Source organism: Myzus persicae, unplaced genomic scaffold (genome assembly GCF_001856785.1).
Source record: "Myzus persicae strain clone G006 unplaced genomic scaffold, MPER_G0061.0, whole genome shotgun sequence".
NCBI lineage: Eukaryota > Metazoa > Arthropoda > Insecta > Hemiptera > Aphididae > Myzus > Myzus persicae.
The window spans coordinates 219,681-233,383 of NW_019101803.1; the positions used below are offsets into that span (position 1 = coordinate 219,681).

General features: G+C 32.3%; 1 protein-coding gene across 1 annotated transcript; it reads left to right on the forward strand.

Moving 5' to 3' along the window:
* The first annotated feature begins 1,346 nt into the window (after nt 1-1,346).
* On the forward strand, nt 1,347-12,120 carry LOC111030466 (forkhead box protein B2-like). Its single transcript, XM_022309979.1, has 3 exons — nt 1,347-1,983; nt 5,745-6,486; nt 10,980-12,120. The coding sequence occupies exons 1-3, from the start codon at nt 1,681-1,683 to the stop codon at nt 11,120-11,122; spliced, it is 1,188 nt and encodes a 395-aa protein (XP_022165671.1). The 5' UTR covers nt 1,347-1,680; the 3' UTR covers nt 11,123-12,120.
* The last annotated feature ends 1,583 nt before the right edge of the window (nt 12,121-13,703 follow it).

The window sequence follows — 13,703 nt, forward strand, 5'->3', positions numbered from 1 at the left end:
AATTTAATTTTTAATTTATTTCTTTGCTTTTTTTCTTTTTTCTTCAAGCTTTTCATATTAACCTGGCAAAAAATGTTTAGTATTTTAAACTTTTAGAGACAACCTACCTACTTGCAGTTGAGGACTGAAGGTTAAAACTTGAAATGTTATAAATTAACTTGTGACATTAATATTGTGAATACAATACGAGTAAATACCCTTTATTATTATCTTTATGTACCTATATTTTTAATATTTACAGTGTATTATTGTTTATTTTTTCTGTGTCATCAAGTCTCAACTCTTTTATGTCTATTTTTATCTTGACATTTTTGGCGTATATTTAAATTATTGATTTCTCCTTAAACGTTCTCCACAAGTTATTATCTATGGCAATGGGTTTATATTTCGATACTGCCATTTATTTGCCGAGTAAAATAGTTATTATGCATTGCTGCAGCAGTCTGTTGTACACGGTGCGCTTAATACTTATTGTTCCTGTTTTGGCGTGTTAATTCGTTGTTATATAGATTACTGACCACCTACACTACCATTGATTAAATGTACAATGTATATTTAATCGATGCTATACTGCCTTCTTAGTACATTGGAATATTTCAATTTGAATGATAATAATATACAATAAACGCGATGATTGTTAATAGCGAATCTTCCATTTAGAACTCAGAATACATATATAATATTTATTGTTTTTATACACGAATTACGTAATATTACCGGATATCTGGCTTCGTCATGTTATATTTTTAAACTGTTCAGTGGACACTCGCGCACACGAATTCGACCGGTGTAGGCAAATCGAAGCACCGGGAGCTATATAGGTATATATTATGATGGTATACGATCTGTCGTCAATAATGTTCATTGCAAATTATATGCTCATACAGTCGCAGCGCTTGATTTGGAAAAAAATTAGGAGGTGGACTCAACGGATGCGGATCGAAAGAGTGTTCCAGTGCACAAGAATAACTGCTGCACACGTCATGTGGGTATATACGAGTAATTATGCATACATTATGTTATACATTTCTACGATATTGTGTGCTGCAATATGTGCGTTATTATCGTTATTACTTAAATTTGGTATTTTCCGTCCGAATCGACAAATATACGCATAATAATGTGTTACGATATGGGCATGCCATACTCGCGGCGTTGGCACATCGCCGAGGTGTCGGCGGCGTCGAAGGCTGCTTGTCCCTCCACGATCATCATCGTCATCGTCATCGTCGTCATCGTCATTATTATTATTATCGTATTATCGAGGACGGTGGAGGCCACGGATTGGCCGACGACCGTCCTGCCCATTTTTTCCTCTCTGGTCCAGCCGCCGCTCCGCCCGGGGTGACAGTCCGCCCGGCCGCTCCAACCGGTTGCATTGGTAATGCGTGAATTGTGTACGACGGGTGTAAACAATAATCGGTCCGTATACAAATGTACGGTGTACTCGTTCGTGTAAATATTAACTGTGTATATTATGCGCGCACGCCTTAATGAAATATAAAAAAAATAATTTGAGTTAAGTTTTCGCGTGTTTTGGTAATTTTTTTATTTTTCGATAATTAGAAAAAAAATTGCGTTTCATTTTCTTTTTTACAATTATTTTCGTCGTCGTCGTGCACCTCGTATATTATAATAGAACGACGATCGCGCGAGCGCAAGCGGCATCGAAATAACGGTATGGACATGCTGATCGTTAAGGCCGAAGACGAAAATGACGAGAGAAAATCTCTCAACAACAACAACAACAACAACAACAATAACAACAATAACAGCTGTAAGAAGAACAGCGGCGTCGTTCCGACAGCGAAAACGGTGCCGGCGACTGGTGGAGTCGGGACAGGCAGGTCCGAAAAACCGCCCTACTCGTATATAGCCTTAATCGTCATGGCGATCCAGAGTTCACCGGTGAAAAGACTCACCCTCAGCGAAATATACTCTTTCCTCCAGCACCGATTCCCTTTCTTCAGAGGTTCCTATCAGGTAAATACGCATACGGCACGATGATATATTGTGGCTTTCAATAATAATTGATAAGAATAATTACGGTGTATAACCGCGTAGGAACGTGGTAGGTCTTATATTATATTATAATAATATGAATATAGATGCGTATTGTATATTATTATATCACCAGCGGTATAGTATTCGATACGCAGGTACCTGCTTGTTAAAATGTATCACCGAATTTTCTTCTAAATAATGTTCAATCGACTTTTTTTTGGAAAACAAAATAAACTTCATATTCTATAGACATCATATTATAGTATGTACCTATGTTCTGGTATTTTTTTTTTAACTAAAAGCTGTACTATGTAGCAGGTGTATTACATAGTAAATTATGTAGATTCGAGGTTAATATGTAGATGGATATATTTATTTTTTATAATTGGTCAAAACATATCTCTTAAATTATTCAAAGTTTTTGAGTGTTTGAGACAATAGTATTATTGGCTACAGTATAGAATACCTATATATGTTTATAATATTATAATGTGTAATATATTATCTACATGTAACGTTATATATACACGTATGTAACGATTAATAAATAATAACATATATAAACACATACGTAATATTGGTTAATTTATTTTAAACCGTCTTTATAGTCTATTTTACAATAAATAATATTTTTATTATTGGTAATGTAAATCATAAATAAATATCTAAAAAATATTTCAGCAGTCATTTATACTACTGTGTCATTGGTGGTAATTTGCTATACCTTCCATACTAGTCTATACCAACAGATAGAAGATAACAAATTGAGAAATATTTATGAAATTAAAAAAAAACAGTTGAAATACCATTGTATAGGTTACGTACTATTTAATAATAATTTATATTTATTTTTGTTTCAATAAATTATGTAGGTATTTTTCAACTGTTTTAAGAAGATAAAAGCTCTTTAAAGAGCTTTGAAAAAATAATATTCAACCATAACTGTATCCTATAATTTTTTCTATTATTCCATGTCCGGAATTATGTCATTGTTGTATAAATTTGTATCTTTATGTACTTAAAATGATTTCACTATTATAGATTTAAATTACTATAGCCAATAAGATATTATAATTTAATATATTCTGTGATTATACAGTCATTATCAAATAATAAAATGTTGTAACTTTTTAAATATTTTTAAATTTCATTACACATATACAGCCCACGGGTAATATAATTACAATACCTTAAATGTACTGCTCGACATGTTTTTGTTTACTGCAGTATATTATAGCTGTATGATATATGTTTCAATAAAAATGTCACCTGCAATGTGTATCTAAATATTGAGTAAATGTAATAAATAACATGATCGTTAATAACAGTTATTCTAATCCTTAAAAATTCATATTGTTTATTGGAATAGTTTTTTTTTATAATGCAGATTAAAAGTAAATACGTTATAAAATGAAAAATGTAATATACAACCTTCAAATTCAAAATTATGGGAAATAATTATGACCAATTACACATATAATAAATACTTTACTCAAATATAATTAATTTAAATTAAATAAAAGTATGTATTTTACAATTTGTAGGTACTTGCATAATGTATTAATTAAACTACATTATTACCACCCTTATACCATAAATATCAAACCAGTTTCGGTCACTTTGTTTTGATTCAATTCAAGAGGAAAATAAAATAATATTCAGGATAAAATAATAACGACTAATATGATATTATTAAGTATACAAATACTTATTATATATTTTTAGTATAATTAAATATTAAAATTTTTTTTTTTTGACGTAGGTAGGTACCTATATTTAAATTATAATGTAATGTACTGCAGATAGCTATTTATTTTGGCCATAAAAATGCCTTATAACTTATAAGTAAAGTGGACATGGTGACTAACGACCCCTTCTTATTTATCCTCAATTCTAATCAGAAATACTGATGAGAATCTATTAACAAAAGACATTACAAAGTACAAATTCTATTATTATCTTTTGTAATTATTGATTATCAAGTAGATGACTCATAAATAAGAGTATAATTCTATAGCAAATTCTTAATAGTGAGAGAAGTCAGAAAGTGTGTGTGGGGGGGGGGGGGGGTTGGCTAAAAGGAAACATACATTGCCAAGGTGGAAATTGTTAGAGCTAGCTTTGTGTACATTATTTTAAAATATGAATAATATTGTTAATACATTTAATAGGTACCTAGTTCAAAATCTCACAAAATAAATAATATTATTTTTTTATAATTTAAACTTTAAGTTTTTAATACTAAAAACATTAGCTTTTTGATTGATAATTCTTGTAAAATTGGTGTGGTTCTGTTTTACATTTGAGTACATACTATATAATAATATTAGTGTTTATAGATTTTATACTATATTTGTACAGCATTCATTTGCTTTAGATTTTCTTTCAAGACCTTCGGAAGTAAAAATCAATTCTATTATATAGTGTTATGAAATTTTACTTATTGAAATAAAATAAAATAATTAAGAATTAAAATATTACACAGTAGAAACTAATTTTATTTTGAAAACAATTGACATTAATAAGCGATCAAACAAAACAAAACTAATGAAATTATTTATGTCGTTCAAAACATCAGTAAATACTCCAACGTTGATTATTACGGTTTTAACGTAAAGTTTTATCTGAAAACATAAGAATACGATTTAATTATGATATGAATGTTTTTACTTGCGTCTGGTCTGCTGTTTTTCCGTACTTGCGTGTTATACAACCATTTAATAATATTATCAGTGGTTGGAACTTAAAGGTAGTGTGCCGATACCGGTTGTTGCGTCGCTATAGTAGCACAATACTTTTTTTGTAGGAACGGTGTAAGGATCGTACTGTGTTGTATGTTGTTTCGGTTAAACTAGTTAGCTGCAGTAGAATTTCTCTATAATTTTTTATCGTAAATAGCGAACATTTAAATTTTACTACTTTAAACGCTAGTGTTTACAAGCATTTATTTACTATTAATTTGTACTAAAAAATAAATGAATAAGATTTATTTTAAATTCAAAACATTTATACACAAAATTTATCCTAACAAAATACTAAAAATTATGTAACTTCCAAGCGGTGTTGTTTTTGTGCACACTTTATGGCTACCACTTATCAGTTTCACTCAAGATTTTTCTTACTCACCGGTAACCATACCTGTTATGTATTTGCGTATATTATATGTAAGTCTTTTTAAGTTTAAATAAATTTGTAAATTAATAAACATAACTCTGTTGATATGTCAATTCTCCGTTCTCGCTGTAAACACTTTGGCCTAAATGTCTTCCGTATCTGAAACGATGTATTATACCGTCATACCGATTACCGACCATAACTCACATGGTGGTCCAACTATATTTTATTTACACCTTTCAAAAACACACACATTAAAAATTACACTAATCTGCAAGATATATGTTCAATTATCAAACAATAAATCATACAATTTTATTTTGATTACTAATTTACTTTCGACCATTTTATCTTTTCTGAATCACCCCTCCCCCGGTTGTAACACAAATGCTATGTTGGGGATCGAGTAACGTAAAAGAAATACCTACGTAAATGGTCATATTATATTTAATGTTATAAATTATAATACATTATAATGTATCTATACGCGTGTTATACTTACTGTACATAGATGTTTAGCACTTAAATAAGCGTTATCCGTATTTAAGCATGGAATGTCGATTGTACAATTTCATCTCATATTTAACTATTTGACTATATGTATTAAAACGAATGCGTTTCAATAGGGATGGAAAAACTCGGTGCGACATAACCTGTCCCTGAACGAATGTTTCATCAAGCTACCGAAAGGCCTTGGTCGTCCTGGCAAAGGTCACTACTGGACGGTGGATCCAGCGTCGGAGTTGATGTTCGAGGAGAGCTCGTTCAGGCGAAGACCCCGGGGATTCCGCCGCAAGTGCCAACAGAAGACTATCGGACCGATCGGCGGCGTCGTCGGCAATGGTTATCAAACGTCACAGTACCACCAGCACCTTCACCACCATCACCATCACCAGAACCTGCAGTTGCAGCAACAGCAACAGCACCACCATCATCAACAGCAGCAATCGCAGTCGTTGCCACAGACGCAACCGTCACCGGTTCTGCCACCTGCACAGCCGCCACAGCCTCCGCAACAGCAGCAACAGCAATCGATCGCCACTCAACCACATCCGCAACAACCGCAACCACAGTCGCAGCCGGTGGCGTGTTACCTGCACGACCAGTACGATTACAAGGACGCCACGGCTGCAATGGTAGCGGGATACCATCACCAGCAGCAACAGCAACAGGACTACGGTAGCGGTGCGGGCGGTGGAGGAATCGGCGTCAGCGGCGGTGGAGGTTACTGCAGTAGGAACGACCAGTTGGACCATTTTGCTGCCAGCTTTTGGCAAAGTCAAAAGTCTGACGGTTACGTAGGAGGCGCAGGTGGTTACCAAGAACAGTTTGATTACGGCTGCCAGTACAACTTGACTCACGACAATGGTGAGTACCGCCTACCTATTTTATTTTTGAATTTTTTGCAAATAAAACCTATTTGTTATCCATACAAATTATTACATTAATACAATATATTACAATATTATATAATCATGGCTCTGTGGCTATGTTACGTGTATACTGTACTATGTTAACGAGTGCAAATAGTGCAATCAAATACTTTATAGAGGTTGTTGAATCGATCTTGTTCTATATATTTAATAATGTTTGTGGGAATAGTTGAGGGGAAGAGTACGGCGACAAACGTGTGAGAACGTCTGTCGTGTCGTGCGGCGACTATGCGGAGTGTTTGACCACTCGTAGTCGAAGAGTTAAGAGGCAATAATGATTCAATTAAAATACTGTATACGTACGGTATCACCATGCAGATTGTGTCAAAACAAGAATTTGCACATCAGGCGTTCTGAGGTGACCTCGATCTTAGGGTTTAACCTACAAACTATGTCTAGTCGTAAAAGATTTTTTTTTGCATTTCACACGGTACATTTTATGTCAACGATCCTATCGAAAAAAAGTATCCATATGCATATAATAGTATATAATATATTATATCCCCTACGAGGTACTCTCGAGCGCTTAATAGTCTACGTCATTATAATATGTCCTGTGAGTGATTATATGTATCTATTATAAGGTATAAATGTATAATACAATAGGTATTATTAATGTTTTTCTGAATCAGTTATTTCCATAAAATATTGCAACTATAACAGAGAAATTAAAAGAAACCAAATGTCTAACTGTATTGAGAGTTGCAACTTTAAAATTAATTAGTGAAGTATAAACAAAGAATATAATAACTCTAATAAATTACAATTTTAATTTTGAAATAAATTTCCAAAATTTAAAATCTAAAACTTATCAGATTTTAAAAAGAAAATTTTTAATCACATTCATCATTTTTAATTATATTTAAAATTCTACGTTTGTATACACATAATACTTTTAAAATGCTACATACAATCTAAGATTTAATTTTATTCTTGTATAACCAAACTTTTTGTTTTGTTTTTTAATGAGTTACGTGAAAATGTGAATAATTAAGTTGAGAATACTAATTATTTGCCCCGCCGTAAATTATCTGGGCTTTTCATTACACTACAACTCCTGTATGTCTGTATATAATATAATACTATAGCTAAATCATTAACTGATAAATCATAATATTAAATATTCGATATTTTAGTTCCAAAACTGTGGTGTAATTTCATAAATCAGATATAACGAATAATTCAGCAAAGGCGATGTAATTTATGTATGTAAATATAATATTCAGTAGGTGCCTAACTAATTAATTCAAATCGATTGTATACTACTAAATTACACATTTTTTACATTTTAAAACAATACAATATTTGTGACCAAAATGTATAATAAGTACCTATAATGTGAATAATACACTTCTATGATAAATTATAATATAAATCAATGTATAGTTATAGCAATAATATATAATGAATACTATATTGACTCTAAAATGCTAAAATACTTTGTAAATTATATATACTTGTTACCTTTATTAATATTGGAAAAATAAATTATTTTAAGTTTGACGTCTCAATTAACATTAAATAATAAAGAAGATCTATTTTTAATATCGTGACAGAAAAATTACAATGCGTATACAAATTAAAATGTTTTATTAAATATTTTTTTTGCTATACATATATCATGATAAGAAAAGAAAATGATCTTATAATTCTTTTATTGAAGTATTTATTTAATTTTGAATTCATATTACATTTGAAATATGTCATAGGATATCATATCAATACTTTTAAGCGTAATGTGTTCAAACTTCAAATGCTGTGGAAGCAGAGCAAATAATAGACTATACACACCTACAGGTGCTTTTCATTACTAAAACCTATTAATTATAATAATCATCCTTTTTTCTGATATTGTAAATTATATTGTATTTTTCACGAAAACAATAAGTTAACTAATACCGTGCCGTGAACTGTAATAGGTGTTGATTGACTATAAATGTTATGCTGAGTAGGAATAGTTTACAACGACAAAAACGGTTGAGACTGTAACAGTTATATTTTAAACGCAGTGAAAACCCTTTTAAAAGCGATTCTGACTTTGTTTTATCAAGAAATGGATAATATTATCTTGGTATAAATTGGAGCATGCTCGCTGAATAACGAATTTAACAGGTTTATAAGATTTTCTGATAAAAAAAGAAACTGGGGAATTTTAAAATGAACTCTCTGAGGTATGGTGTATCTAACTGTATAAGCATGTTAAATTTATTATCTACAAAGAAACTTTTTCTACATTAAGCTTTTAGACATTTTCTATCAGGCGTCAGTAATACAGAAATAATTTAATAATAACGGGGCGTATATATTTTATATATAACTATGGGATTTCAGATCCACTCACTGTAAGGGCACCGTATAAAGTTTCAAAAGAAAAATAATTTTTGATGAAGAAACCTAATGTTTTTCTAATTCCTCAAAACTACAAACTTTTCACATAAATAAAAATACAGTAAGCGACTAGACATTAATATACAGTATAGGTATTATTGTTTTATAATAATAAATTAGCCGCTGGCCATAACGAACATTATAGAATTTTACTCGACCCCCCTGCAGCGTCTACCAAAATGTCCCCATCGTACCAGCTGAATTAAACATAAAAAAACGTAACCTCGAATCCTAAATACGCAATTGAACTAAATAATATGATGTTGATATTTAAAACTATGCCTCTATAGATGCCGTGTTGGCGTACGCGCACAAAACAGCCTAATGGTTATTACGAGCTGCTAAGACAATAATCCTCACGGGCCGTGGTCATGATATTATAATATTATTACAGTCATAGTATTTTAATACTTGTGATATTGAAACCAAGTGGCACGGGTACTCCGAATATTTATAGTTATTGTTATTGCCACGCAGAAAACTACGCTTCGGGTATGGACACAAACCAAACGCTGCGGCGGAACAATTATAATTGTAACGACATTATATAACGCCAGAGTGAATTAAAATAATAATAAAATCACCAAGCTGATATAGTTATCATCGTCGTATTGTTATGCTCGTATACCTCTATATCACATTCTTAAAATTTAAAACAACAGTGATCATTTTATCGGAATCTTCGGACCGATTTACAACAACTATACGGTCTACGAGTGAATAATAGGTATTTTATAATCGTCATGATATTATTCTTTCGGGATGGAGTTTTTTTTTCGAATCTTGTATAGCTGTATCTCTGCTCAAACGTAGTACCATACGGCTAACGAATTTTTCTTTTCAAACAAATCGTTCTTATAGTCATTTCTGTTTGTCAGTGTAATAAATAATGGTACGTCGATGTGGTGGTTTTTGTCGATTCGGATTTACTGAATACTCGTTGGGCCCCGGATTTTAAACATGACTTAGATGCACACACACATATATATATATGTTATAGTATATTATTATAGCCCGACGATTTTAAAAAGTGAAACAAACGCGATCTTTGTGTGCATATCGTTTATATCGTACGACATGGCATTTTTAGTTGTTTACGAACAGTGTTTAGGTCGCGAGCACGCATCGTTCAAATGCGTTTCGTTGTGCATTCATAAAAAATAAACCCCCGTGGACCGATTTTATATCACATGTTGGCAATAAACAGCGTGTTGTGACTCGAGAAACAGTGTCCTATAAAAATAAACCCTCGTTGTCTTATTATAATAATATAAAATATAACATAAATGGGTCAAACCATGGTTTTTTATGCATATTGATATGATATTTTTTATTCTGACCTACATAATATCATTATGTAAGATACGATCCCTTTGACCTCCACGTATTCAGACGACCGCAACGTCTAATTGTGTGGGACACCCCCTCGGGTGAACACTGCGGTGTGGTCGTGTGTGGTATACTGTGGTACAGTGTACATAATGGTCACCATTATACATATATATTATATATCTATATGCATTATATGCATACACGGTGTCACAGAGAGCGAGAGTCGAGAGCATATAATGTGCAGAGCTGGGTGCAAGATGCGACGACGAGTGTTCTGCACCGTGCAGTCGCATTATATACATGTAATATGTATATAGGTATTTAATTATTTTCGTATGCAAGGTCAAGAGGTTTCATCGCCGATCGCGTAGGTCCTCCGAAACGCACGTGGCCTTGTCAAAATATAATATGTACGTATATAATATATAATTTGAAACAAAACCACTTGTTGGCTGTGAAATACGATGACATATTTTTTCCTTCTTGGTTGAACGTGTCGATTTCGCCACACATTGGCTAAAAGTCAAAAAGGTACAAGTGGCCAAGTGGGTGTGAAAAATGTATACACGCTCGCTGCAGACGCCAGCCATTATAATATCATATTTTTAGTCGTCTAGCGTCTGACGTCGACGACGTTAATCTGTTATTTATTGAACACCCATTAATTTTATTGGTTTAATTTTTTTTTTTTCCATCGATTCGTTTCAGGTTATAGCACGGTTGCCAGAAGATCGGCGACTGCGGCCGGACAAACACAACAGACCGTCATGGACAACGCTATGAACGCCAGTAGCGGATTACCACAACACATAAGTCTCCACCATTATTATGACTGTCCGAAGTTTTGCTAAGCCGTCGTCGTATAATATATAATAAGAGCGTATCGTCTGTGACGTATATTACGGACTTTCGAGTTTCGAAAAAGTCTGACGCTTTTATTAGCACTGCGGTAACACAATAACATAAACCGCTGGAACTTCAACAAATATTTCACTTTCAAATCGGGTGTAATTTTCTTTTGTATATATATAAACATAAAATAAGATAATTTTTGGCTAAATCTACGTTATCTTTATTATCGTACGTCACGAAATGTATAGTATAATAACGCTCGTAAACATTAAAACGGATGGATAGCCAAATCGGTATATCGAAGCATTAGGTTATCGCGCGATTCCTTTCAACAATATGTCTTTCACTTTTAAGTTTTAACAAATATTAGAATTTATTGTCGTCTTTATTCTGAATAACTTGATTACCCAGAAAGACTCTTAAAGCATTCACACATCATTTTGTAACTGACTTTGGCGCATGTGTGAGCTGTGAGCTGTGAGTACAGTATATCACATAAGTAGCGAAAAAATAATATTTTAAATCCATACTTCTGAAAAAGTTTTAAAGCGAAAACATATTTCTTAGCTTATCCTTTTCAAAACTTTTTGTTTTTATAATTTAAACACATATTAACGAAATAAGCTACCAACAGATATAAAAAAAAAATGCATAATAAATCATACAGATACTTAACGAAAATCAATTTAATCTCTCAGCGTGTACAACAAAAATATTGCCCGATGTTATTTATACTTCATGGAAGTTTTATTTTTAAGTTTAAAGTATGATGTACATAATTTATTTATAAATTAATATATTTTTTCACATTTTGTAAATAATATAATATTGGCCAACCATCAGTTGTGCGAATACGAATATCGAACGTCTCTATATAGTCTCTATGTAGTGTAATATATCGACGAAACGTGAATGTTCGATATTTTGTATTGATTAAAAGGCTGAAAATAGTATATTTAAATCAATATCATGTACTACGTTTATTATGTAAATAGTTATCAAATAAATTATTTTAAATATTATCGAAACCGTTTTGTTTAGAAATAAAACTTACCTCGCACAAAAATTATATATTGTATAGTTTTGATGTTCTTAGCACATACAAGTAGAAAATATATTGTACAACTCTATAGGTATATACTACTCACCGTGTGTCTGCGTAGACATTATAAATTGGATTTTGAAAGTGGTTTTTCTTTTTTTGCGAGAAATCTCTATAGCGCATTTGGCACTGCGCGTATACAAAAAGGGCAGAAATGCGATGCAAAAGGTGGGATGTGAAAATTAAAAAAAAGGTTAAAACGTCTGAGACAGTGAACGCGGGTAGGTATATGATATGTATTCAATAATCGTAGATCCCCAAACGGACCACCCGGACCCATCTCATATGTGTGGTACTCAAACGTCTCAAACACACACGCACACTTATACAACATATTATTATATATACATGATATAATATACATATATATATATTATTATGCATTACCATGTCATGCGGACTTTTGAAATACACAAAAAATAGTTTTTTTTTTTTTTTTTGTCAGAAACGCCGATTCGGCTGAACATGTGTTAACGCGAGTGTTGTATGTGTTTCCCCGCGCGAGTCTCGTGTTTAATAGCTTACAACACTCTCTGGCCCTCCCCACGCGCGCGCGCGCGTGTGTGTGTGTGTGTGTGTGTGTGTGTGTGTGTGTGTGTGTGTGTGTGTGTGTGTATAATCGCGTACCTACATCGAACTTCTAGACAATAAAACGCATCCGAAACGTAAACAGAATCCCTTCGTGTAAACATGGCCCGAAGTCAAAGAATTCGTACCGATTTTGTATCCTTTAATTTTATATTAAAAAAAAAAAATACAAATAAAAATGAAAATCGCCTCCGGAAGAAAAGAACGAGAGAAAGCAAAAAAATATATATACATATATATATATATATTTATAACGAACGTTATGTGAATGGTTGAACTTTTATTATTTTTATTTTACGTTCACTGAAAATATAAATATATCGATGGCATAGCGGAGGGGGAGAGGGCTTCCTTTATAGAATATGCTGTCAATATAATATCCTGTAAACGGCGACCTATCGATTCTGTTGGTAATCGGTATACAGGTATTATAAAACAAACTTTCCATCCATCATACTTACAAACGTTTACCTGGATACTGGCAGGTACTCCTTGACTCATAACTGTAATTCTTAGTTTGAAAAATAAATCTATGCATCTGATTTTTTTTTTTAGATTACACGTATCAGGTAACCAATGATAGAATATAAAACGCATACACGTGTATTTTTTAGCAAATGATGATTACTCAAATTGGTGTATGCAAAACAGGAGTAATTGATACTAGAAGAATCAATTTTTTTCTCTTCTTCGAATAAAAAAATGATTGCCGGAATTGATGAAATACCTCGGCATCATACATATAACTCGAAGCGTCGGACGTAAAAAAACATCTCATTGTAGAAGAGAATATGGATCAATTTTTTATTTACAGGTTATGTCTTATTTAAATGCTGCGAAAATATTATCATAAACGTCGTACGTTTTCGTAAATAAATAGGTTATCTCTA